The sequence below is a fragment of the Macaca mulatta genome, chromosome 6 (genome assembly GCF_049350105.2).
Source record: "Macaca mulatta isolate MMU2019108-1 chromosome 6, T2T-MMU8v2.0, whole genome shotgun sequence".
Classification (NCBI taxonomy): domain Eukaryota; kingdom Metazoa; phylum Chordata; class Mammalia; order Primates; family Cercopithecidae; genus Macaca; species Macaca mulatta.
Window position 1 is genome coordinate 118,537,595 of NC_133411.1, and position 27,399 is coordinate 118,564,993.

At 36.4% G+C, this 27,399-nt stretch overlaps 1 protein-coding gene across 2 annotated transcripts in view; it reads left to right on the plus strand.

Moving 5' to 3' along the window:
• The window catches only part of MAN2A1 (mannosidase alpha class 2A member 1), a 175,870-nt gene that overhangs the window by 18,125 nt on the left and 130,346 nt on the right, over positions 1 to 27,399 (plus strand). The window contains exons 2-4 of one of the 2 annotated variants that reach the window (XM_015140548.3): positions 6,629 to 6,883; positions 9,277 to 9,421; positions 22,406 to 22,577. In XM_015140548.3, coding sequence (XP_014996034.2) covers positions 6,629 to 6,883; positions 9,277 to 9,421; positions 22,406 to 22,577 — 572 coding nt within the window. The remainder of the gene's footprint in view (positions 1 to 6,628; positions 6,884 to 9,276; positions 9,422 to 22,405; positions 22,578 to 27,399) is intronic. The other variant, XM_078004468.1, reaches the window with a different exon arrangement.

Sequence of the window (27,399 nt, forward strand, 5' to 3'; positions counted from 1 at the left end):
AATAAAACTATGGAGGAAACAAAAAATAAGTTGAGATAAACCATAACACGAGGAGGCCTGTTTTAGAATGGCTGGGGAAGGCTATGCAGAGGTGACATTTGGCATGAGAGTTAAAGCATTATGTAAACAGAGACCATGTACAAAGGTTTTAGGGTGGGGTGGGGAGGAGCTGGCTTGGAACAGAGAGAAAATCAAGGTGAAGCTAAGTTGAGAGAAAGACATATTCAGTCCTTACTGACTGTGGTGTGCAATGTTTTGATTTTGAGGGTGCCTAACTAGGTAGAGATTAAAGCCCCTTACTGGAGACCTGAGGACTGTGGGTGTCTTTTTGAGGAGTATGTTTTTTGGACTTAAGTTTGAAAGACAATTTGAGGCATCAGGTAGGCATTTGAATATATGGGTCTGTTTTGCAGAGGCGAGGTTCCAGCAGGAGATATAAATATGGGAGACATCATGGAATTTAAATCATGGAGTGGATGAGATCATGTAAGAGAGTTTAGAGAGGTAAGAGGCTCAAGAAGCTAACCTTGAGGTACTCTAACATTTAGAGGTTGGGAGAGAAGGAACCAGCAAAGGAGACTGATAAACAGTTGGCAGGAGGAAAACCTAGGGCATGTTGTACTGGGAATGAGTAAAGAAAACGTTTCCAGAGGGAAGGAGTGCTCCATTGTGCCTGATACTCCCTGAGATGATGGATAAGGTAGGGGCAGAGTGCTTTTCATTAGGCTTGTAACATGGGAGTCTTTGGGGACTTTACAGGGTCAGTTTTGGAGGAGTGGTGAGCAGATACTGATTGTAATGGGCAGATGAATGAATGGGAGTTTGTAAGGAAGGGGGATAATGTGTAGAGAGAGACTTTTGATAATCCTGGTACATGAAGTGAGTGGGGCTCTGGAGGGGAATGGGAATGTAAGGTGTTTTATTCAGGGTTCTCCAAAAAGACAGAACTGATAGGACACACACACACCACACACACACGAGAAGGGAGTTATTAGGAGAATTGGCTTATTTGATTATGGAGACTGAGAAGTTCCACTATAGGCCATCTGCATCTGCATGCTGGAGAACCAGAGAAGCCGGTAGCAGGACTTAGTCTAAGTCTGAAGGCCTCAGAACCAGAGAAGCCAATAGTGAACTTAGTCCAAGGTGGAAGGCCCAAGAACCCAGGGACCACTGATGTGAGTCTAGAGTCTAAAGGCTGGAGAACCTGGAATTCTGACATCCAGTGGCAGGAGAGGAAGAGCTGCTAGGCTCTTGGAGAGAGAGGGTAAGAATTTGCCCTTTCTCTGCCTTTTTATTCCATCTGGGCTCCCAGTTGATTGGATGGTGACTGCCACATTTAGGGCACATCTTCTCCACGTAGTCCACTCACACACCATCTCCTCTGGAAACACTCTCACAGATACACCTGGGGCAGCTCAATAATTCTAATCAGTTGCCAAACCACCTGGGTTTCACTTTCAGTAGATAAAGGATGGGCTCAGTGCCTACTGAAGCTCTGAGAATAATCAGTGTTTGACCAGCTGTCTGGATATTCTTTTATCTAGTCAAGTTGAACCCCAAATTAACCATCACATGGGGTTAAGCACAGAAGGGTGGAAGCACAGGAGTTTGACTTTTTTAGATGTACATAGCATATAATAAATATTAAGTTGAACCACACGAAACTGGTGATATTCGACCTATGAGATTGTTTTACCTATGAGAATGGCAATTTCGTATAGTTTGATCTAATAGAACATGTTATATTACTGAGAATGAGTTGCTTTTAGAAGTGGAGCTTGATTGAGCAATATTGAGAGGGTTTAATCAAAAGGACAAAGAACAGAGTCTTGGAGCAGTTGAGATAAATGGGATTGTTGCTCTGCAGAGGGTTGGCCTTTGAAGCAGGGAGAAGGAAAGACACACACTTTTCCAGGAAGGCAGGAGAAGATACACAGATTCAACCATGCTGGAGGGATCACGATGAGGCCAATACCCAGCAGGTAGTATCCTATTTGAGGTAAATAATTATGTAATAAATGTACGGATTTAGCTGTAGATACACACTGATTTTGTTCATAGGACTGAGTGGGTACTGATCCTGTTCTACCTTGTGGTAGACTCTTAAGTTTTTTCTCTCAAAGGTCTTTGATAGGTGATTTTTTGCTTGGTTTTTCTCTTTCACTAAAAGTGGAGTAAATCAAATATCATAATCTCCTTCCCCACTCCTGAGCAGTGCAATGCTGTGGCCTCCCTGTAGAACTGATTAGCAAATCAAAGAATAAAGGAGTTTTTTCACAGGTGATTTTCTTGCCCTACAGAAAATTGTCTTTTTCAATGTTACTATCAGTATTCTTTGACTTCTTAGCATAATTGAAGCATTATCTATGATTTCTGTTTCTTTAATGCAGACTACAAGTGCATCCTTTTAAGGTCATTCTACTCTTCTCTGTCACATGTATAGAATTTGCTTATGAGGTGTGTTCATTTCAAGAATTTAACCTGTTTGGAGGGAGACTTCATTCCACTACATAATATAATTTTAGAAATGATGTTCTTTAGACCATTGTGTGCACATATCCCTAGGCCATAGTTTTCTCCATGTACTTAATTCAGTATAGAATTCCAGGTACTGATCATTAATAATATCTTTAAAGCTAAATGAGATTGAAAGTCATCTTTAATGGCTGTAGGATCATTTTTTCATGAACTATCTCCTCTAATGTTTATTTTGAATAATACTCTTATCCATGGATTATGGGACCAAGGCCATAATAAAAATATTCCCAGTAAGGTTTGTCTTCTTATTCAGTGTGTACTTGTTGAGCTATAGGCAGTTTTGCTGTGTATGTGGCTCTAAAATGATCTTTTCCTCAAAGTACAGAAAGATCTGGAGAAATGTGGGCACTCATGTATTAAGTTTGTAGTATTGTAATATTGTAAGTATAAGATAAAATGTGGTATCTTTTTTTTTTTTTTGAGACTGAGTCTTGCTCTGTCACCTAGGTTGGAGTGCAGTGACGCGTTCTTGGTTCACTGCACCTTCTGCTTCCCAGGTTCAGGCAATTCTCCTGCGTCAGCCTTCCGAGTATCTGGGACTACAGGTGCTTGCCACCACACCCAGCTAATTTTTATTTTTTATTTTTTTATTATTTATTTTATTTGAGACGAAGTTTCGCTCTTGTTGCCCAGGCTAGGGTGCAGTGGTGCGATCTCAGCTCACCACAACCTCCGCCTCCCAGGTTCAAGCAATTCTCCTGCCTCAGCCTCCCGAGTAGCTGGGATTATAGGTGCCCACCACCACGCCCAGCTAATTTTGTATTTTTAGTAGAGATGGGGTTTCTCCATGTTGGCCAGTCTGGTCTTGAACTCCCAACCTCAGATGATCCTCCTGCCTCAGCCTCCCAAAGTGCTGGCATTACAGGTGTGAGCCACTGTACCTAGCTGCTAATTTTTGTATTTTTAGTAGAGACGGGGTTTCACCATGTTGGCCAGGCTGGTCTGGAACTCCTGACCAGGTGATCCACCTGCCTTGGCCTGCCAAAGTGCTGGGATTACAGGTGTGAGCCACCGCACCTGGACAAAATGTGGTATCTTTTTTTTTTTTTTTGAAACAGAATCTCGCTCTGTCGCCCAGGCTGGAGTGCAGTGGCTGGATCTCAGCTCACTGCAAGCTCCGCCTCCCGGGTTTACGCCATTCTCCTGCCTCAAGCTCCCATGTAGCTGGGACTACAGGCGCCCGCCACCTCGCCCGGCTAGTTTTTTTTGTATTTTTTAGTAGAGACGGGGTTTCACCATGTTAGCCAGGATGGTCTCCATCTCCTGACCGCATGATCCACCCGTCTCGGCCTCCGAAAGTGCTGGGATTACAGGCTTGAGCCACCGCGCCCGGCCCAAAATGTGGTATCTTTAAAAGCTCTGTGATGATGGCATTTTAGACTAAGGTGATGTTTTATTTTATGGAGATGTGTAGCTGTACTGCTGGCAAGATGAATCAACATGTTCTAATACTGCTTGTAATAAGAGTAACTTGATTTACCATTACCTACTGCGGTAAATTGGTATCTTCAGTATTGGAAATATTCAACAGAATGTATCGGAAGGGATTTCAAAAGCTGTAGTCTATGGTGTTATGATAAGTGAACAAAAGCATTTCCCCTATTCCAGACAGCCTTTGATAGCATATGTATTTAGGAAAATATATACAGATTGATCAACTGTGTACCTGACTCAAATATTTTTAGTTTCTTTGGGTTGAACTTTGGGTTATGCCAAGGGATCCCCTTTGGTCTTCTCATGGAGAATCACTTGTAACCAATGTTGATGTGCACTTACAAAGAAGGGTGTAAAGGTTTATAGGACGATACTGCTCGACAGCTTTGCGGATCTGGAATCTACACAGTTCAGCTAGCTTCTCTATTTGAGTCCTGAACTAGTGCACTCATCTCCCGTTTCCTTTGCTTTGCCATTTCCAGTTGTAAAGTGATGTGTGCTCCCTCTCTTCCCTTTCACTAGTGCAGTGGGGCTTGTCTTTCAGAATGAGATCTGTGCTAAAACTTTTTCTTGTCTCTGTGTATGCTGATAAACAGGCTTTAGAGTTCTATCTTGTGGTGATATATCACCCCACCCCATCTTAGATATGACAATTGCCTTTAAAGGACTACAGTTTTGATGTGTAGGGGGCTCTTTCTGTTACACGCTTCTAAGTAGAGAGGCCTGTGAGAACACCTTTCAGGTCTGAGGAGGTATATGGCTATCTTGTGCTCCTTTCTTCTCTAACATCAGGGCTGTAGATATTCACCCCTGGTGTTGTATTGCCCCCAACCCCTGCCACCCCCGGTGATTTGCTGCTAATTTTGGCTACTTTTTTTTTTTTAAATTCCAAAATCTCTTGCAGTCTCTTCGGACTTCTGCCAATTCTGGCATAGTTTGCTCAAATGATTGGTCTTTTCTTGGTAGATCTCAGTCTCTTAACTTCTCCCTTCCTCTTGTTGAACTGACCAATAATCTGTGAGTATAACCCTTATATCTTGTGTGTTATATGGTCTTTCATATTTTTTCCTAAAGCATATCATGCTATACCTACTATTTTTAAATGGCCTTTTCGCCACTTTATCTTCTGAAAATACCTTTCCTTACATTTCTGTTTTAAAACAATTTATATTTCTAAATTTTCAGTGGGTGACATCCCTTCCATGATAATGAATCTATCGTTTGACCAGTCCCCTACTTTTGGGCATTTGGATATTTTCTGTCTCTTTTCTCTTTACCCTTCTTCCTTCTTTCCTTTCTGCTTTTCTGTTATTTCCTGGTAATGAGTATCCGGAGTTGTTTGTTCACCATGCATATTGTTTTTTAAAACCCTAATGTTTTAAATGTTTTAATGGCCGGGCGAGGTGGCGCACGCCTGTAATCCCAGCACTTTGGGAGGCCGAGACGGGCGGATCACGAGGTCAGATCGAGACCATCCTGGCTAACACCGTGAAACCCTGTTTCTACTCAAAAAATACAAAAATTAGCCGGGCGCGGTGGTGGGTGCCTGTAGTCCCAGCTACATGGGAGGCTGAGGCAGGAGAATGGCGTGAACCTGGGAGGCGGATCTTGCAGTGAGTGGAGATGGCGCCACTGCACTGCAGCCTCGGCGACAGAGTGAGACTCCATTTCAAAAAAATAAAAAATAAATAAAAAAAATAAAACCCTAATGTGGGTTTTTTGAGGCTTTTGCTAGTTATAACATCACCTTGTATGTTCAAAGACAGAGGCTCGTATCTTATGCATGTCTTCCCAGCATATATGCCTGACACAGTGGCCATTCACTAAAGAATTATTGTTGAGTTTCAGAAATATGAGGGCCATTTGACAAATAAATGAGTACCTACTATGTACTTGGAACCCAGGATATAGGGGTGAACAAGGTAAAGATTGTCCTTGCTCTCATAAAGTGAGGTATTATTTTGTATAACAAGGTTTATGTTGTAGAGATGATAACCCTCTTAATGTGAGGATCAATGAAAAAAATTTAAGACACACAGTATAGCAAAAGCAGACTGAATGACTTAGGGTGTGGTTACTTGGGAGATGTTCATGCTTATGGCTGAGTTGACTAATTGATTTTTCCATACATGATATTTCTTATTTAGGATTATCCACTAGTGTTAAGGGATTGAGATGGAATGATCTTTTTCAAGTTCATACTTTTTTGACCCTTAAGGGATTGAGATGGAATGATCTTTTTCAAGTTCATACTTTTTGAACCCTTGTAACTCCAGTCAGTTATACTTAAATTAAAAACTTCATACTTGAATATAATATGCTGTTGTGCTTAGTGATTCCAGAGACCCAAAGATCTTTTAGGACTGAGGTTGGGGGGAACAGAAATATTTCCCAAAATATTTTTGGTCTTTCTGTTGCACGTCTTAAAATATGATTAAGCAAAGACTGCAGCCGTGAAGATTTTCTGCTATAAATTGGTGTTTCAACCCTGGCAGCTGTTCATGCTTTCTGCGATCCCACTTATAAAAGTGGAAAGTGAAGGGTGAGTGGCTGCCCTCGTAGGCAACCACATAATTAAAAAAAAAAAAATGTGTATGCCTCAGCAGATCTATATTAGTATTTCATATAGCTGCCTTTTTCTTTTTTATTGTAGGGCCAGCTCTCAATGTTGCAAGAAAAAATAGACCATTTGGAGCGTTTGCTGGCTGAGAATAATGAGATCATCTCAAATATTAGAGACTCAGTCATCAATTTGAGTGAGTCTGTGGAGGATGGTCCGAAAAGTTCACAAAGCAATTTCAGTCAAGGTGCTGGCTCACGTCTTCTGCCCTCACAATTATCCCTCTCAGTTGACACTGCAGACTGTCTGTTTGCTTCACAAAGTGGAAGTCACAATTCAGATGTGCAGGTAATGTATACATTCATTAATAATCACTGGGCTTTTTTTTTGTTCTTTTTAAGATTTGACGTGATGTCTGTTCTGACTTGGTAAGTTGCTTAAACTCTTTGGATTATAGTTTCTCTTTTTGTAAAGTACTTTGATTAGTCACATGAACATAATGTTCTGTTTAGTGATAAAATTCCATAATTCTGTTGTTCTCAGTTTATCTTACTATTTTATACTTACGTGAATACAGTCTTTTTGTATGCTTTTCAGTCTTATTTTCTGTAATGGTTGAAAACCTTTAGAGGTTTAAATTTTGCCAGAGATTTTTTTATTTAACCTTCTATTGGAGAATACAAGAAAAGCCCTGTTCTTGTCATATATCAGTTGTACATTATAGATTTTGTACAAAGTAAGGTTAGACTTTTTTTTTTTTTTTTTTTTTGCTTAATATCCTTTTGCAAGAGGGAAGGGAATTATTCTAGAGCTGTACTTTCCCGTTTGGAAGCCCCCATCCACATGTGGCTACTGAGCACTTGAAATGTGACTAATGTGGCTTGAGATGTGCTGTAAGTGTAATATACACACACAGTGTTTCAGACTTAGCGTGCAAAATATCTTAATTCATTTATATATTGATTATGTGTTAAGATAATATTTTGGATATACTGGGTTAATGAAATATTAAAATTAATTTCAACTGCTTTGTTTTACTAGACAATTAAAAATTTGGCTTGTATAATATTTCTCTTGGACAGCGCTATTACAGAGGGCAATGGAGTAAAAAACCCAGCGTCAGAAAGGCCTTCTGCCTTTCTTAAACTCAGAGTGTTTCACTTACACTGGCTTTGCAAATTAGAGCAAGGCTGTGTTTAACCTTGTGCCTTATACCAGAAACTGGATTTTGGTGGAAGGATCCTAAGGGGTGAATATTTTAAAGTTTGACAAAATTATTTGGCTTCTGGCCTTGTTTTCGAATATACACTTTCCACTAACTGCTGAGGGACAGAGAACATGATATGATCTTGAGGTCATGGCTCACAGGCCAAGCTGGAAGCTGGGGAGAGTGGAGCTAGCCAGGTCTTGCACCTGCAACCTCATCAGCTAGAATGTAGCCAGATTCTGATAGGATCAGAATCCTGTGCTAACAGGGATGGCTGTTTCTGTGAGGTTTGACTTTATTCAGTTTTTTGTTGAGTGCTTCTTAAGTACCTAGCTAGCCTTGTTGTCATCCATGATAAGGAACAGCAAAAAAAAAAAAAAAAAAAAAAAAAAAAATTTTATATATATATATATATTTGTTGTGTGGTCTAAATCTGGGCTGGACAGAAAGGAGTTGCAGAGCAACCATGGAAGTCAGGCAGAGCAAGTCAGGAGGGTACTGGGAGAGCTGCAGGACTGAAGGAAGAAACAGAGACTGCTAAGACATCCTCCTACCCAGTTCATTTCCAAAGATTTGTCGGCTCATCCTTGAGAAGATTTTATTTTATTTATTAAAGTCATATATTCCATAGGGAGAGAAATATTATTGCCTTAAAATACTTTGTATTGACTTTTATGTAATTTGTTTGGCCTTTAAATTTTTTTTGTAACTCATTTATATATTCGGATGTGAGTTTTGTAATCTAGTTTTAACATAATTTAAATTTTACAGAAGGTTGTTTGGTTGTGTTGTCACATTTAATATTATAGAGACTGTGAAGAACAAAAGTAAAGTTTTAGATTTTTTTTTCCCACTGTTTTTTCCTTTGCATCCAAACATTATTAGCCAGCAGGAATACTGCATTGAAAAGCTAGAAAACATTAGGATACATAAAAACTAAATCTCAATTTAAAAAATTTTCTCAATTTTTAGATGATTATGCCTAGTTGACCCTGTTGTAGTTTTACTTCTAGGATAAAACAGGTAGATAGAACATATGCTACATGGAAGAGTAGCTATAGACAGATGTATTTTTGTTCAGGTATAGATTTTTAATATACATGAGATTTACTATAAAATAAAGACAGCTCAAAGTAAAATATCATTTTCAGTACTATTTTTGAAAATACTGAAATATCTGGTCATTATCAAATTTCATCAGAAATTTTTTTCTTGGTTCTTTTTCTATAAATTTCTATTAAATTGTTTTGGAAATAAAGTAGGGGAAGAAGGAATAGAATGAACTTATTTTTTATGAGAAGCAGATGGGAGGGGATTATTTATCAGGGTAGTTTTGTAGCACAAATAGCATTTCAAGCCTTTAAATGGTGATGAAATATTTTCTACTCTAAACTCCTCAATTAATGTCTACCGAAATAGTTTTATTTTATAAAATATATATGCATAGTATAGCAGTGAATAATTTTGAGCAAATATTTACCAACATTAAATTAATAATGGTTAAACTTTAATTTTTTTTCTTTTACATTTTTAGATGTTGGATGTTTACAGTCTAATTTCTTTTGACAATCCAGATGGTGGAGTTTGGAAGCAAGGATTTGACATTACTTATGAATCTAATGAATGGGACACTGAACCCCTTCAAGTCTTTGTGGTGCCTCATTCCCATAACGACCCAGGTAATTATTTGCACCTCAAAAAAACCAGGAGGTTATTAAGTTCCTTTAGGCCTAGAGTCTTTCAATGAGAGTCTGGTAGAGGCCACTTCTCAAATTTTTGAGACATTATTCTCTGACTTTTAACATTAATGTATTCCTTTTATGTGTCATTATGTTTTAGTGTTCTCATTTTATCAATTTATGTGCCATTCAAGGATAGTATCTGTGCAGTATGAAATGGTAATAAACAAAAAAGAAGGGCTTGCCTTTGGGAGAAAAACGGTATATACTTTTAAGAGACTGATTGTTGATTTTAGTAACTTTTTGTAAAATATTGCATGGGAGAATTATTTCATGTCTATGAAGTCTACCTTTAAAAGAGGCAGAATACTCATGGGAAAGTTTGAATCTTTAAAATAGAGAAGCAGTATTAAATGGTTTAAGAACCTTGGTGTTGATTGGTTTCAGGCACATACGAATGTGAGTCTCAGCTCTCTGTATTTATCAGTGTTAGGCAACTTTAGGCAAGTTACTTTGTCCCTCTGAGACCAAATTTTTTCCCTGGTAAAATGAGGATAATAGTATCTGTTTCAGTAGGGTGAAAAGTAAAAGAATCATGTATGGCACAACAGTAGCTGCTGTCATTATTGTTACTACATATGATGGCGTTTATTTACAGGGGCCATAGATTTCCCCCCCTCCCGCTCCCCCCTCACCCGCCAAGATTAGGGGAAATTGTTTCAATTGTAATGGAACATAGGATTTGATATACGTCTTTGTTGGTTTGAGTACACAGGCACAGATAATTTATTTGCCGCGTTTTTTTTTTTGTGGAGGTTGGGTGGGGGGTGTATTTCTAAAGACTTATTTTGAAGGAGTGTGTTACTTTTCTTAATATCTTGATTTCATGATTACTGTCAGAAGCACTAGTAACCTAATAATTTGAAGGTTTTTTTCTTTGCTTCCAACATTCATTTATCTTCTACTTACATTTTTTCCCCATTAGTTTATTGGCAGATATTCCTATTTTTCTATTTCTAAGACAATAAAACATGTTACTTTAGGTCTGGACACATGATTTAGTGAAGCATTTTTTTGTGTGTGTGTGCTGCTTTTGGGTGTGAGATGTGAGCTTAGATATTGAAATGCTTGGATTTCTAGACTACTTCAATATTTAGTATGCACTGACATGTAAAGTGTATGAAATCAATATTCTGGAAATTTGTGATGAGCAATTACTGCACATCAGCTTCTGACTTGATTTCCCTATCTTTGATCTTAATGTCTTTATCTTTTCCTACAAATACCTGTTGGTGTTATGTTTTCCTCATATATATTTTAGATTGTCTTTCTCCTTAATCTTAGCCTGTACCTTTTAAATCCAAACTCAGGGAAGGCTGGGCATATGGAAAGACTTCAGGGATTTGGAGCCAGGCAGAATGAGGCTGGTATCTTGGCTCTGCTGTGTATTGCCTGTGTGTCCTTGGGCACATTGATTTGTGTATCTGTAAAATGGAGATCATACAGGTGGAGTAGCATCTTAAGCCAGGGTTAGTTATAAAGTAATTATAAAAGGTGATGAAAATTACATCTAATCCAGATTTCTTTGCTATTTATTCACTTGAGTACAGATTAGTTAGTACATTTGCATTTAGGGGATGCATATGAAAAACACATATCTTTGATTACTTGACTCACACTCAGTGAGGTGAGGTGCTCACACTTAATGTAGGATCTAGACAGCTTATGGCACTGCAGATTTTTTTTCTCTATAAATCTCATAATCACTGTTGAATATTCAATTATTGAGTGAAATGGTGAAAGAGCCACTTGTAATATCTAAATTGTTCTCTCTTTGCTTTCTGCCAATCACATTTAGTTTAATTCTTGTTACTTAATTGGGAGAGTGATGTGATTCCATAGTATAATCTTCCTTGTAGGCTTAAAAATATACTTCTAAGTATGTCTTGTGAGCCTTCCTCATATGAAGCCCACTTCTTCCTTTTTCTTGATTTTTTTAAAAGACCTTTATTCTGTCCCTTTTTCTGCCATTTTTAATTCTCACCAATCTCATTTCTTGTTATTCCATACATGGGCTTTTAACTATAATAGTAAAATCTATGGTTTACCAGGCAGAGTGCCAGATGTTTTACAAACATTTAGTGCATACCCATGAAGGTTAGTGCCATGATTCACGATGAAGGTGTTACCAGGTTACACAGCTAACAAGGGGCACCAGAATACTTTCCTGACAATTTACCTGGATCTCGCACTAAAGTAAATTCTAGTGGCAAAGAACATATGCTCCCTATTAAACACACTCTCCTCGTGGCCTAGCAGAACACTTGGCATATAGAATAATTGCCAAAAAGATAAGGCCTCTTTGACCTTTCTCGAAGCCCCTCCGCCACATACTCATACTACACACACACACCTCCACACTTGCAGGTCTTCGCAGATGTAAACATTTACAGCACGTACTTGGTCTCCTCACTAGAATGTTAGCTCATTAAGGGCCAGAACTTTGTTTTATTCACTGCTGTGTTGGGAATGCCTAGAATCATAACTGGCACATAGTACTGAGTCATTAAGAGTTTGGCTAAATAAGTTAATGAGCTAATGAATCTGACTCTTCAAACTAGGATGAAACATTTGACTTATTCCTTGGCCTAGGCTTTTCTTTTAAGTTCCCTCCTTCCTGATGGCTACTTATTTCTACTCTAAAACAAACAAACAAAAAACTTATTTAAATTACTCTTTTGTAATTTTGTATACTAGAAACAGGCCGTAATAAGCTCTTTGAGGGCAGGATGGCTCTTGATTTTTAGACTTTTTTTTTGTTGTTTGCATTACTATTCCTGCTTAGTTAGTAGGTCATCTCCTGAGTAGACATCCTTAATAAGTATTCCTGACTGTAATCTCTTTCGGTATCCTAGTAACTATTGCTGAATCTTTTTGTCTTAGTAAAAGATGTTAATGACCCTGACTCTCACACCCTTCTCCACTTGGAAAAAATAATTGTCAGAAACAAACCTTTTAAAACTACAGTGATTTTTGCTGTCAAGCAAAATGCTAGAGAGAAGAATCCACTGACTTAATAATTTTCACTATTCCTTAACAAAAGTAAAATACTGGCAAACTAAATTATTCTGTGAAAACCTGAATTATTCACATCATGAAAAACCATTCTTTTTAATAGAGGAAAAAGAGAAAGATGTGTTCATGTATGCTCCAAGTCAAAATGTGACTCTGTAATGGGAAATCTTTGTATAATACTCCTAAATGAATGTGAGGTTAGGCAGTGTTCTTTCTAAATGAGATTTATAGAGAGACTTGTTTGCATTTTCTGCAGCAACAATTTAAAACGAGCTTTAGCTTAGTAGTTTGTTTCATTGGTGGATTTTTGTCTATTGGGGATAGAAATATTTGAAATAGATTTTTAAAAAATTGTTGTATTTAGTTCCCCAACTTTGTGAATTTATGTTGCTGTGTTTTTCTGTATATAGATATCTTTCTTTTTGGACTGAGTTGGTAATATCCCTCAAGAAAAGGTAAATTTCACAATATGTTGGTATCTTAATAAAATTCCAAATTATGTTACAGTCTGAAAACATGTAACAATTGTCATAAAATATTTAAGTGTTTTACATGAGTACAAACTGAATTGGAAAAGAATTGTGAAGTAAATGCTGATAACTTTGTACTGTTATGCTTTTGAAAGTTTTGAATCGTAGACCATGAAATTAAATGTTAGTTGATTGATACATGTTCATGTTGTATTTAATAAGCTGATTAAAACACAATTACAGCACTTTTGTATCTACAGTCTTAATTCTTTGCTTCCCACTAGTTAAACTGCTGAACTATTTGGTTAATTTTACTTCAAAGAAATCACAGTGTGTGGAGAGAAGATAAGGTATACTAAATGGAAGGTTGGACAGCATATTGTTAGTTAAGCAATTTGTGAAATGAACATTAGAAAATAATCCCCCTTGTGGTATGACTCTAAAATAGTAGGAAGACCTAGGCCCAAGAGTTACACTGGAAAATAATTTTCTTTTGTGCATTTACAATTCTTTTGCAGAAATTTTTATTGACTCAGAGGGTGATTAGGACTTTTCAGCTTTTTTTGTGTATAAAATTAGGAGACAGATGTTTGCATTTAGTATTATGATAATTATGTATCCTTTAAAAAAAGTTTGTAAAAAAAGAATAAAAACATGAGGAAATCAGTGTAATATTTTCAAATATTTCCAAGTATAGTTAGAATTTGAAAATAGTTCTGGTCAGCCATAGTTGGCTAATGTCTCTATCAGGGGTGTCCAATCTTTTGGCTTCCCTGGGCCACATTGGAATAAGAATTGTCTTGGGCCACACATAAAATACACTAACACTAACAATAGGTGATGAGCTAAAAAATAAAATTGCAAAAAAATTTCATAATATTTTAAGAAAGTTTACAAATTCATATTGAGGCTCATTCAAAGCCATCCTGGGCCACATGCAGCTCGTGGGCCGCAGGTTGGACAAACTTGATGAAAGGTGGTGGAGACTTAGAAGTCTGGTTGCTAACGGAACTTTACTGATCAGAATGAGACGGTCATCAGAAGGAGAAGTTGTATGTGAACACTGTTTGGGGAGTACTTTATTTGGTATAGCTACTGCAGGATAAAGTGGATTCTTTGGTTTTGACTGCCATAATGGGAAATTTTAGTTTCTGGAGCTAAAATAGTATGAGGAACGACTGAGATCTGGCATTTATTGCCTGTCCCGCGTCAGGTGAGTGACAGCTCTTTGTTACTTTTTACTTTGTGTAATTCTTTAACCCTGAAAAGTGGTAAATTAAGCCACATTTAACAGGTGAGGGCAGTGAGGCTAAGTTAGGGTATAGTAATTTGTTCAAAGTCAGTTAATTTAATTATACATTCTCAGAGGTTGGTGAATTGAAGCTCAGGGTTGCCTGATTGTAAAATCTGTGTTTTTTCCATTTACGTCTTTTTATTGGCTCTTACGATACTTTACTTAGTTAAAATTATTCTATTCCTTTTCTTCTTGTGTTGTAGGCATTAGCCAATTTAACACATTTATCTGGACTTTGGATTGTTAATAGAGTTGTCAGATTTAGCAAACAAAAATATAAAATAGTTACACTTGAATTTTCAATAACAATGAATAGTTTGTGTGTGTGTGTGTCCCAAATATCACATGCAGCATGCTTATAGTAAACATTTATTTGTTGTTTATCTGTAATTCAAATTCAACTTCACTCTGCATTTTATCTGACAACCTTAATTGTTAAGGAAATTGTAGCACTTAAGAGTTAAATGGCTCTATATGGCTATCTAGAATTCTGTTTTTAGAGATCTCTAAAATATGTGTGTTGAGATTCCTTTTTAGAGGAAGAATAGATGGTTTGGTCTCTCATTGGACTTTATTCTTTGAGGAGCACATATGTTAAGCAGCTGCTGAGAAATGTAGATGATCATTAAATAGCTCCTCTTTCTCCTAATTTCAGTTACCTTTGTGTATCTTTCAAGCCTGGGTGCTTCAAAACTCTCCAGTGCCCTGGTAATACAAATAATTACTAGCACTTAGGGAATTATTATGTTCTGTGCACTATTCTAGGCATTTTACATATATCACATCCATTACTCCTTTCAGCAACTTTATGACAGAGTCCTGTGGTTACCCTCACTTCATGGGAGAAGTGGCAGGAGAGAGCATAAGTGATCTGTTCATGGCAGGTCTAGGTTTGAAATCAAGTGATCTTTTTCTAGAACCAGGACTTATAACAGTTTTTAATATATTGCCTTTTGTGGATAATTCTGAAACCACAGGCTGAGCATATAGGAGGAAAGTATTTTTAAGTATTTCCAAGCCAAATGTCAACTACTTTAGTATTATTAATCATAAAAAAGATTTTCAACTGTCTTGCAAAAGTGGACATCTCACTGCACTATCTCCTATCCTTCTTTTCCTTCTGATTTTTCTGGTTTGTCTTTATTGAAATGAATGTCTCTGTCCTTAAATACTACATTAGTACATGAAATGGTGAGTGGTTTTCCTCATTACCACATTTTCTACAATTAGAAAGTGATTTACAAGCAATATTTTCTAGCTTTTGTTTTGTTTTTTGAGATGGAGTCTTGCTCTGTTGCCCAGACTGGAGTGCAGTGGCATAATCTTGGTTCACTGCAACCTCTGCCTCCCAGGTTCAAGCAATTCTCCTGCCTCAGCCACCTGAGTAGCTGGGATTACAGGCACACGCCACAGTGCCCAGCTAATTTTTTTTGTATTTTTAGTAGAGACGGCGTTTCACCATGTTGGCCAGGCTGGTCTTGAACTCCTGACCTCAGTGATCCGTCCGCCTTGGTCTCCCAAAGTGCTGGGATTACAGACTTGAGCCACCACACTCGGCAATATTTTCCAGCCTTTAAGTTGGTTTCTTTCAGAAACTTTGATAATTTGCCCAGTATTTGTCTAAAGCTAAGTCATGTACCCTAAGAGTAACCCACCAAAGAAAGTCACTTTTCCTTCTCACAGTGTCTCTCATATTTTAGACAGTTTTCTCATTATTTCAAAAAACCAAGCTCTGTTGGGGAAGACTTACTATGCCTGAAGTATTGTCAGTGTTAGATGCTCATAGATGGGATCATTAATAAGGGAGGGGAAAAGCTTTAGCACAGATTTAGAAATTATCCTAAATTTTGCAGCTATGAGGTAACAAAGTATGCAGGTCTTCTAAGGGGCACTTAGAAAAGCAATATAATAAGGGGTCACAGTTGGACACTGTATGTATACAGCTGCAGGATGAACAAAACGCCTGCTGTCCTAACAGTAATGCAAATAGGTTTTTTTGTGTGGGGTAAAATTTCATATGGATTCAAAAAATGATCTTTCTCAAACAACGTCATTGAATTAAAGCTGATATGCTTAGAAAACTATCAAATGACACTGAATCAACTGGGAAAAACAGATTATTTTTAAAAAATTAGATTATTTTGGAAACCTGCGTTCAAAATCATTTAGAGGCATCAGCAGGTTTCTAGATTTTCCGAATCTCATAGGTCTCAGGAATCCTTAACTTCATCTGTGACTGTCTGCTTACCCTCTCTTGGAAACTTAGTCGATTACTAAGTTCTCTTCATTTTGTCTCCTTGACCTCTTATTTCCCTCTGTTTATTTCCACTGCAGTCCATAACCATTTTTTACAGAATTTTGCAGTGGTCTCATTTTCTGTTTCTTTCCTTCTACTTTGCCTTTTTAGTCTTCACACTCTTAGTACAGTTATTTTTGAAAGCGCAGGTCAGAAAACCCTCACGTCCTCTCTCCAAAGTTCTCTGTAAGAAACAGGAATGGTTTAGAAGGTTTTCAATAATCTGTCTCCCACTTCTATTTTTATATTTATTTCTCACCATGTTTGCATCATGTACCCTGCAATGCAGCCATACTCAACTTCCTGTCTTTTCCATATGCTCTTCCCTCTATTTGGAACTACCAACCTTTTTCTCTCTCCAGATGATGACTAATCTAAGAATCTTTCTTCTTTTCTTTTGGTAAGACTTTACCATTTCTTTATTTCCATGGCATTTTGTTCATATTTTCACTGTAGAATCTGTTTTCATTTAGCTTTGCTTTATTGCTTTGCCCTTATTAGATGCAAGGTACGTGTTTGAATGAATAAATCAGAACGTTAATTAAAACTCTTTCACAGTTGATCAGGGAGGAAAAGCAAGCTTAACTTACAATAGAAATGTTGGAATTAAAATTAATCAGCAGCATATTTGAGTAATAGTAATACCATTTAAGATTGTATGTTACCCTTTAAGTATATGACTAGAAGTTGCAGTTGAATATTGAAGGATTACCGAGTGATGGAAGAAACCTGTTTGTCATTTGTTCATAGAAAATAACTTAAATGCTAGATGAGAACAATAGACACTGAGGATTCTGAAAGGAGGGAGAGAGGGAAGGGGGAAAGGGTTGAAAAACTACCTGTTGGGTACTGTGTTCACTGTTTGGGTAATGGGATCAATAGAAGCCCGAACCTCAACATCATGCAATATACCATGGAACAAACCTGCAAATATACCTCTTGAATCTAAAATTTAATAAAAGAGAATAAATTATTAGAACAAAGGATATTTCTGTTTTTAATGAACTTTATTTTAAAATTTGAGAATATTTATCACATTGAAATGGAAAAAAATCTTAAGGCTTAAGTTGCATGTGTTAATTGTTTATTACCAATGTATTATTTATCTGGATGTAATTTTTTTTTTCAAAAACTTCTCATGTTTTCCTGAAGGTTGGTGCTTATTTAACTTTTGAGTGGAATTAATATACTTTAAAAATCATTATTAATAAAAATAAAAATAAAAGAAAAAATCATTATAGCAATTAAAACCATAGCAGTGTAACAGTACTTTGTGGAGCGGGGTGCCTTCTTAGGGATGGGTGTTTTAATCATTCTAGGGCTGACAGATCCTCTTAAAATGTAAATATTTTGGAAACTTAAAAATGTTGGACAATGATTATTAGGTATCAGAACAGAGAGGGAACATATTAAAGCTAATAGTGTTGTATCATTTTATCTTTAGTTTCATTTCTAGTTGAAGTAATAAATTTGCATTTGTACTTTTTCCCAGAGCTTTTGGCTATACCTTTCATTCATCGTATCAAGTACTTATTGAACTCTTGCTTTTATATGTTTGCATTTTAAACATACTAGATTAAGTTTGAGTGGCAGTGTGTGCTCAGGCCTGCTTCTAAAATTTGCAAGATCTGGGGCAAAGTACACAGAGGCCCACATACCCTGTGTTTAAACATTTAAAAGTTATAAATCAAAGTAATAAATTGCTAAAGAAAAATAGGTCTTCTCCTCTTGCCTGGAGAAGTAGCTCAGTGATCTGGAAGACCAAATGTAGGTTTAGATTGCTGTAGCTCTGGGGAGAGCTAGCCTGTGGGGCAGGCCAACTGCCTTCTCCTCCCCGTCCTGGCCGTGTGCCAAACCAGGAAGGACCTTGCCTGAAGAGATCCTGGTGCCAGGTCTACATCCCTACAAACTACAGCCTCTTGGCCACTGTTTAGGCTAGAGAGGTTCCCATTTGTTAGGGTTAAGTGCCCTGATGGGGAAAGACTTAAAAGAGTCCCAGTAGGCTTCCAGTTTGGGGCTGTTTAGACAGATTTCTGGGCCCTGGTACTCAGAAGGGCAGGGCAGGCTCTGGGTCAGTTTGTCCTGTGGATTTATCCAATTGAAAGGGGTGTAGTCAGAAGAATAGGGAGGTCCTTTTAAAGTCCAGGGCTCCGGGCCAGGTACCTCTTGCCCAGGTCCTCATGGTGGTACTTACTATGTGCCCTTGGACCTAATAAAACTAAATGTTCCTGAAGAGCATCAGAACTCCACATAGTCTCCAGATTTCCAACCTATGGCTGGGAGCTCAAAATTTAAAAAATAAATTGTGATTTGTCTGTGAACAGTTACTAGGTACTTAATTGTTCATAGACATTGAATATAGGCAATAGAGTTTCCAGCTTTATTAGCTGTTTTTTATTTTAGAACTTAAAAAAAATAATTAAATAGTGGTATCGAATTTGGGTTTATGCTTGCTTTGTGGAACTTGTAATTATGCACTCTTTGTTTTAAATATTTCCCCACTTATTTAAAATAGCTATTAGCTTTTTTTATGGGTAGTAATAGTGTTAGAATGGAAAATAATAAATTGAAAGATATTCTTAATGCTGTTCTAGTCCTGGTTCAATTTTCAAGTATATTCGACAGAAAGAAAAAAAGCTGTGAATTGACCACTTAAGTAAATCAGTCTGCAACTCAGTGTCCTAAGATTATTAAATCTAGAGGTAGGAATATAATTTTATGTCATGAAAATTCATCCCCTACCACTTTTTGTAAAATACTATATTTCTGGTTGGTCTCATGATAATATACAATTGTAGTTTTTACAGTAATTTTGAAAACGAAAGAACCAATTCAGTGTAAAAGGGAATACTTGATTATTGTATAAGAACAATAAAAGCTAATTTACTGTTATATTACTCAGTACTGAAAGCTGCAAGAGGCTATCTTTCAGTTCATTCTTCATTAATTATGCTGTATGGTGGTGATATTAGTATGAGTTTTATGGAAGGCTTTCAGGTTGACATCTCTGAGCTTGTATTTTGGCTCATGTGAATGTCTTTACCATATTTTCCTTATGATTGTTGAGGGGTGAATGAAGTGTTGAAGGCAAAATGGACTAATCAGTCACTGTGATTCCTCTATGAAAACTCCCATGATAAACTCTTTTTTGAAATGGCCTTAGTTCATTCATCACAGATTATAACTGTTGAAAATAAATTGTTGTGATTAATAAAAAACACACAAAAAAACTTTTACTTATCAATCTTCATAAAGACTAACCCTTAAAAATTTGCCTTTTATGCTAGATTACTGGAGTTTTAGTATCAAATTAATTTGGAGGCATTTCACTATTTATAGTTCTTTAGCTAGTAGCCAGATAATTAGGAATTAGTTTGAACCTTAAAATTTAGGTAAAAGGTATTATGTGATATCTTAAAGACGATAATTCTAACAGAACCATTTCATTTACGTGGTCCTTGTTGCACGTGTATAATAAAAGCATGGTACAGAAATAGATTTACTTATGTACATTTGAATTTAGCTCAGTTTTGCAATAAGTAGGTAGATAGAGTATGTTCAGTTAAATATTATGTTGGTATTTGATAAAATAAATTCTTCCCACATTGCAATCTTTATTTCTTGGATGGTAATGATGCTGATTTGTTCTAGGACTGAAGAAGTTTGCTAGGGCTGCCATAGCAAAGTACCAGACTAAGTGGCTTAAACAACAGAAATTTGTTTTTTCACAGTTCTGGAGTCTAGTGTCCAAGATCAAGGTGTTGGCAGAGTTGGTTTCTTTTGAGGTCGTTTCTCCTTGGCTTGTTGATGGCTGTTTTCTCCTTGTGTTTTTGCATGGTCTTCCTTGTGTATCTGTGTTCTAATCTCCTTTTCTTATAAGCACATCAATAGTTATATAGGATTAGGGCCTATCTTCATGACCACATTTTACCTTAATTACCTCTTTAAAGACCTGTCTCCAAATGCAGTCATCTTCTGAGGTAGTGAGACTTCGGCATATGACACAGATCTGTCCATAACAAGGGCATAGGGTGAATTCAGTGCAAACTGAAATTTTGGGTAACCAATATATGTTTAAAATGTGGAGCAGTTTATGTAAGTGTTTTAATTGTCTGCTTTACAAATTAGGTGTTCAGAATATTTTTTATTTCCCCTTTACCTAGTTTAATTGTACAGATATGGGAAAGGGCAATTAAAGACTGATGATGATATCAGTTCTGAGCACTTGATGTTTTTTAACTTGGTGGTGTTAGTATGGTCATCTGGGAGTTAGGGCATCCTGTTTAATGGTTGGTTGAGTTTTCTGGGCTATTCCCTGGGAATCCAGAGGTGGATCCTGGCTCAGTGCTCTGGGGGCAGTGCTCCAGGTTAGTACTTTGGTGAAGCTAGGTGGGATTCTTTGCAGACCACTATTTAATGAAATATCTTTGAGGTTTTAAAAATAGACACAGGCTTTTTTAGTTAAATGTGGAAAAAACTGAAGTATCCAGGAAGTGTTCTACGGTGTCAAACCAGGTTAAAAGTGCCTCAGATCAAGAAAGTCCTATAAAGACTATTTGACAGTGTATTTCTGTTTGGTCCCATAACTTCATACTTGCCACATTGTAGGTGCTCAGTAAATAATTGTAGGATGAATGAGTAGATTTCAATTAAAGCAAGAGGAACAAATAAGTCATAGCTGCAGTGCTCTTTTCAAAAGCTCATATTCACATTGTCAGAATAGTTTTGTCTTCTCTGCCCTGGCAGGCTTTTGTTTTTTATTTATTTTTTTGCCAGCAAATACAGTATACATATTAATTGAACTATATACAGATAAGAAACAGCCATTTGGAGCCCCTTATTTTTAATTCTCTCACATGTAAGTTTGGAAACAATAGACCAATAGTTCAGCCGGGATATATAGAAACTTCTCCCTATAAGGTGTTTTAGATAGGAACAGGTTATTTTTTAGGGAGTCTACTTTGCCTACCACCAGTAGGTGCAATTAGGTGGCTGTGTATGCTTTTGCTTGGCCATCTTAGTAGTCTGCCTTGTGGTGCTATGTTTGGACCTGTTGGTGTTAAAAAATTTTATGTTTCTTATAGCCAAATTGCAATTAATTTTAGATAAAATTTCCAGGATATTTGGAAAATATAGGAAAAAACAGAGAACCAAGCTGTCAACATCTATAATTCTCTTTTTGAAAAATTTTACCTATTAATGCGTTTGCATTTGTTGTTTGATTAGTGTTACTTTGTGCTTCTAAGGAATTGAATAATGAACAGCTTTTGGGAACAAATACCTGTATTTTTGCAGAATTCTACTTCTCAGTATTCATATTTATGCTGTAATTACCTTATTGGTCTGCTGCAAGCTTTTAGGTGTAGTGTATACTTGCCATCTTTTTTCTTAGTTTAACTTATTTAATGGGTGAAGAATTTTAGACATGGCATGAGAGGATAAAATTTGGATCGTATATTTTGATAACAGTACTGCCAACTTGTTAACACTGTTTAGATTTTTAAAATTCAAAAAAAATTCCTTAAACTAGAGATAAAAAATTGAATTAGATGCTATAATTGTTAGATATAAATAACTGCTTTTTGGCCTTCAGTCATCTATCTTATTTTTCTCATTTATATCTGAATTTGTGCAGTTTTCAGAGTGTTTTCATTGTTTTAATATTAGTGGGTTTCTGAGTCTCATGACGACTAAAATGGAGTTTCATTAATTGAAAACACCTGTTAAATTTAAAAATATGTCTATGAATGAAACTTCTAAGGATGTCCAAAGTAATGCAGTGGAATGTGACTGAGTTGAAATCAGCCATATGAATCAGACCTTTGTGGTATATTTGTGTCTTGATTTAGGTTGGTTGAAGACTTTCAATGACTACTTTAGAGACAAGACTCAGTATATTTTTAATAACATGGTCCTAAAGCTGAAAGAAGACTCACGGAGGAAGTTTATTTGGTCTGAGATCTCTTACCTTTCAAAGTGGTGGGATATTATAGATATTCAGAAGAAGGATGCTGTTAAAAGGTTTGTTTTAAAACTTTTTTGGAATTTGGTAGTATTAAAAATTAATTGTACAATGAATTAAGTATTGAATTTTTAGATGGTGAAAATTCTTAGCTTTATATCTGAAACTTAAAATATTTCTTCACATACCATGTTCATTGGTTTTGGTTCATCTCTGAAAAAGCCATTTGAATCTTTTGCATTTAAATCCTATGTTCCACTGGGTGCTCACTGCTGTAATCCCAGCACTTTGGGAGGCCGAGATGGGCGGATCACCTGAGGGCAAGAGTTCAAGACCACCCTGGCCAATGTGGTGAAACCCCGTCTCTACTAAAAATACAAACAAATTAGCCAGATATGGTGGCTCACGCCTGTAATTCCAGCTACTCAGGAGGCTCAGGCATGAGAATTGCTTGGACCCAGGAGGCAGAGGGTTGTAGTGAGCCAAGATAGTGCCACTGCACTCCAGCCTGGGTGACAGTGCGAGACTCTGCCTTGGGGGAAAAAAATCTTATGTTCCAACTTTGTCCCACAAGTGGAATTACTAGGTCAAAGTGACTTAATAGTTTAAAAGTTTTTTTTAAAGCATATAATTAAAGTGACTCCTGTATAAGTTTGTTTCAGTGTATTTTTCAGTCTTCCATATAGAAAATATCAATTTATTTGCTTTTTGGTCAGCAATATAATTTTTGAAACTGTTGGCCAATTTGATGGTTGAAAATTTTCATTTTAATTTTTATATTTCATTGGTAACAATGTTGCGTATATTCTCATACAGGTGAAGGTTTTTGTGACTTGCCTATTATACTTTTCCTTACTGATTTTTAGGAGTATTTATATATATTCCTTAACTCATATTTTTTCTCAAATTTTTATTTTCATATTTAAGCGTTTGATATACAAAATTTTAACACATTTATCTTCTCAAATCTGTTATTCTGTTTTCTTCAGATATTGCTTTTGCTGTCATGTTTTAAAAAGTTTTCTCCAATCTAGAGGTCAAATAAATAGTGCTTTTTTTCTTCCTAATTTCATTTTTTACCATTCACTTTTTAAAAAACTGATTTTTTAAAAAATATGTTACGATGGGAGGTTTTCTGATCTCCATGTATCCCCTGGAGTTACGAATTATCTTTTAATGAATTGTTTTCTTTAATTTATTTGCTGTCACTTATACAGCGCTTACTGTATTAGTACCTGTTCTAAGCACTTTACAAATTGTAGATAATAATCTTCTAAGCAATTCTGTGAAACAGGTACAATTGTTATCCTTGTTTTACACATCAGGACACTGACTTGTCCAGGGTCACAGGGCAGCCTGGTATTCCATGTGGTCCAGACTGTCCAGCTCCAGAGACTGTCTTCTTTGCACACTGCGCCATCCTGCCTCCCCAAGGTTGAATTAGTCCATCCTTTTCTAGTGATTTGAAGTGCAATCTTTATTGTATTTAAATATGCTTTAGTTCCTGGGCATTTTGATCTGTTTCATAGACTTCCCTGTTGGACTGCAATTGTTGTGCCTTTATGATATATTTCATTAATTGACAGTTGAAGTTCCCTCTCGTCTTTTTGTTTTTAGTTTTTATGTTTTTAGTTGTTATTTTTAGTTATTATGGATACGTAATCGTTGTACACATTTATGGGGTACATCTGGTATTTTAATATAAGTATATAACATATAATCAAATCAGGGTCATTGGGATATCTGTCACCTCAAACATTTATCATTTTCTTGTGTTAGGAACATTGGAATTCTCTTTTAGTTATTTTGAAATATATGATACATTATTCTTAACTATATTAAAAAGTTCTTTCAATGAGTGAACATTTAATTTTCCCAAAGTGCTTTAGAATTAATTTGTTAAATTCTTCATACTCCATCAAAAAAGTAATCTCTTTGGATTTCGATGAAAATTGATGTAAACATTTAAAGATAATTTGGGGAGAATTGAATTTTTATAATTTCCATTGGATTTTTTTTTTTTTCCTCCTGATAGGAGGCTTAAAATGCCTATTAAAATCAGGTTTGGCTAGGAAGGTACTTTAAGTGAAGGGTATATTTTCTATGAGTACTGGGATTAATTAACTACCTAATCCAAAGGGGCTAGCCACATCCACTCTAGCCATGTGCTGCCACTGGAACCAGAGTTGTCAGGATATCCCTCCAGTTACTCAAGACAAGCTAGAATTCCAAAATATTATGTAAAATACCTAGAATTTTTACATTGAAATGTTAGCTATTAATTAGATTAATGTACCAGGACATGCACACATGTGCATGCATACACAAACACACATACACACACACACACATACACACACACACACACACACACACACACACACACAGTGCCAAACAGATCACATCAACATTTCTGAATCTGTAGTTTAGATACAGTAGTTTGCAACATTTTAAACATTAATAACTGTCTTATAAAACCACATAGGCATTGGTGTTTGTTTTATAAAGGTAATTTTTTGATTAACTTTTAAGTTTTTTGCCAAGTGCAGTGGCTAATGGCTATAATCTCAGTGACTTGGGAGGCTGAGGTAGGAGGATCCCTTGAGCCCAAGAATTGGAGGCTACCATGAGCTGTGATCATGCCCCTGCACTCCAGCTTGGGTGAGTGGGCAAGACCTCAACTCTAAAAAAAAATTTTTTTTTTTAGGTCTTTAGGTCTTACATTACTTCTTGAGCGTGAATAATATTTCATATTTTCTAAGAAAATAATTTTATAGATATTCTCAGATTGTTTCTGATTTTAAGAATTTATCCCATCTGTAGTTATTTTTGCTTTTTTGTTGCTTCTTTTGGGAATCTGGTTTTTTTCTTCATTTTGATTTACTTAATTTTACTGGTTTTTGCCCACCTTACCCTCCTAGAACCTATTTATATTTTACCAATTTTTACTCTTGACCTATCTGCTTTCATCTTTCGTAATTCCTTCTACTCAATTTCACTAATGCTAAATGAACCAGTCTACTTAATAAGTTCATTTGTGTGTTTACCTTTTAGCAATATTCTGAGTAGCTTTTTATATGTTTTTATATGCTATTTTCTTATTGTATTTTTTTGTAAATATTTAATAACTGTACTACTGTTTTCTTTTTGATTTAAGTATGTTAGAAAAATAATTTTCAATTTGCAAGTTCTTTTTTTTCCCGGTTATACTGTATTATAAACTAGCTTTAATGTCTTATGGCCATAGAGTATGGACTGTATACTTTTTTTTTTTTTTTTTTTGAGACTGAGTCTCACTTTGTCACCCAGGCTGAAGTACAGTGGCGTGATCTCAGCTCACTACAACCTCTGCCATCCAGGTTCAAGTGGTTCTCCTTCTTCAGCCTCCCAAGTAGCTGGGATTACAGGCATCCGCCACCACGCCTGGCTAATTTTTGTATTTTTAGTAGAAACAGGGTTTCACCATTTTGGCCAGGCTGGTCTTGAACTCCTGACTTCAAATGATTCACCTGCCTTGGCCTCCCAGAGTGCTGGGATTACAGGTATAAGCCACTGTTCCTGGCCTGTATACTTTTTATTCTTTAGAGTTTTTTGAATTTTTTTTTATGACTTAATGTGTAATCAATGTTGATGAAGCCTCTACTGGTATTTGAAAAGGTGGTGTTTGTAGAATATAGAGTTTGGTATCTGCTAATTCAGTATTTTACAATTGCTATTTTTATCTTTGTACACTCAGTTTTGCTGTCATATTATATACACATTCTTAAAAATCGTGTTATGCAAAATTGTGCAATATTAAACCCAGGGCTCATGAAAAAGTACAGTTAGAGCATAGCACTCTAAAACTTCATTAGTGACGTAGACACACACAAGAGATGGAAACCTAATAAAGATGCAAATCCAATTTTGCCTGTGTTAAATTGGTTTAAAAATGCATAAATAAATATGCCAGTTTACCTTGAAAAAGGCCTAAAGTTTGCTTGTGGAAGGGTGTATTGGAAGGAATATCGATTCGAGTTATTACTGAGAAGTAATGGCAAGTAGGTTAGCTGAAGTCTGTTGGAAAGTTGAATAGCACATGTGGATGACTGTGGCTCATAACCCTTGATGAACTGAGGGAGCTGGTAGATGTTTGAGGTGTGTCTGTGTGCCTTGTGCATTCCTTATACAGCTTTGTTCAGCTGAGGGAAGTTTTGTACCTTCATCAATGTTTCTTGGAGACTGAATTGTGCATAAGCAAGGCAAAATTTATTTCCTTATGTAATCAATCACCTGGGAACTCATTCCCATTTTCAAAACAAGTGTTTATAGCAGAACTGACTGTACTTATTTTTTGCTACTGTTCCCCTGTCAGCTTTTATTTTTTGGATATTTTCTGTGTGTGTGTGTGTGTGTGTGTGTGTTTTCCCATTCTTGCCTGATCTTTGTTGGCTTCTGTATTAGCTCATTCATTCATTCAACAGACACTTCCCGAACATCTACTGTGGGGCAGGGACTGCAAGGTGGGCACTCCTAGACTAAGATTTATTTTTCTTTATTGTAAACTGTATGTGTCATCATTGACACCATCTTTTCTCCTTTTTATAATTAATATTATTATACTACCACTTTCGTTGTTCGTTTGCTTGAGTTTGCTGTCCTTTTTATTTGAAGGACTGTCAGCTTGGTGGTTCTAAAGGCTGGGAACTGGGACCAGGCTGCCTAGGTTCAAATTCTGCCAAGTCTCATCTACTGTTTGACTTTGAGCAAGTTATTTAACTTTTCTATACCTCAGTTTCTTCATTTGTCAAACGAGGATAATATTGAAACCAATTTTATTGGTTTTTGTGAGGATTGAATTAATTCAAACACCATGCTTAGCACAATGCCTGGCACATTTTA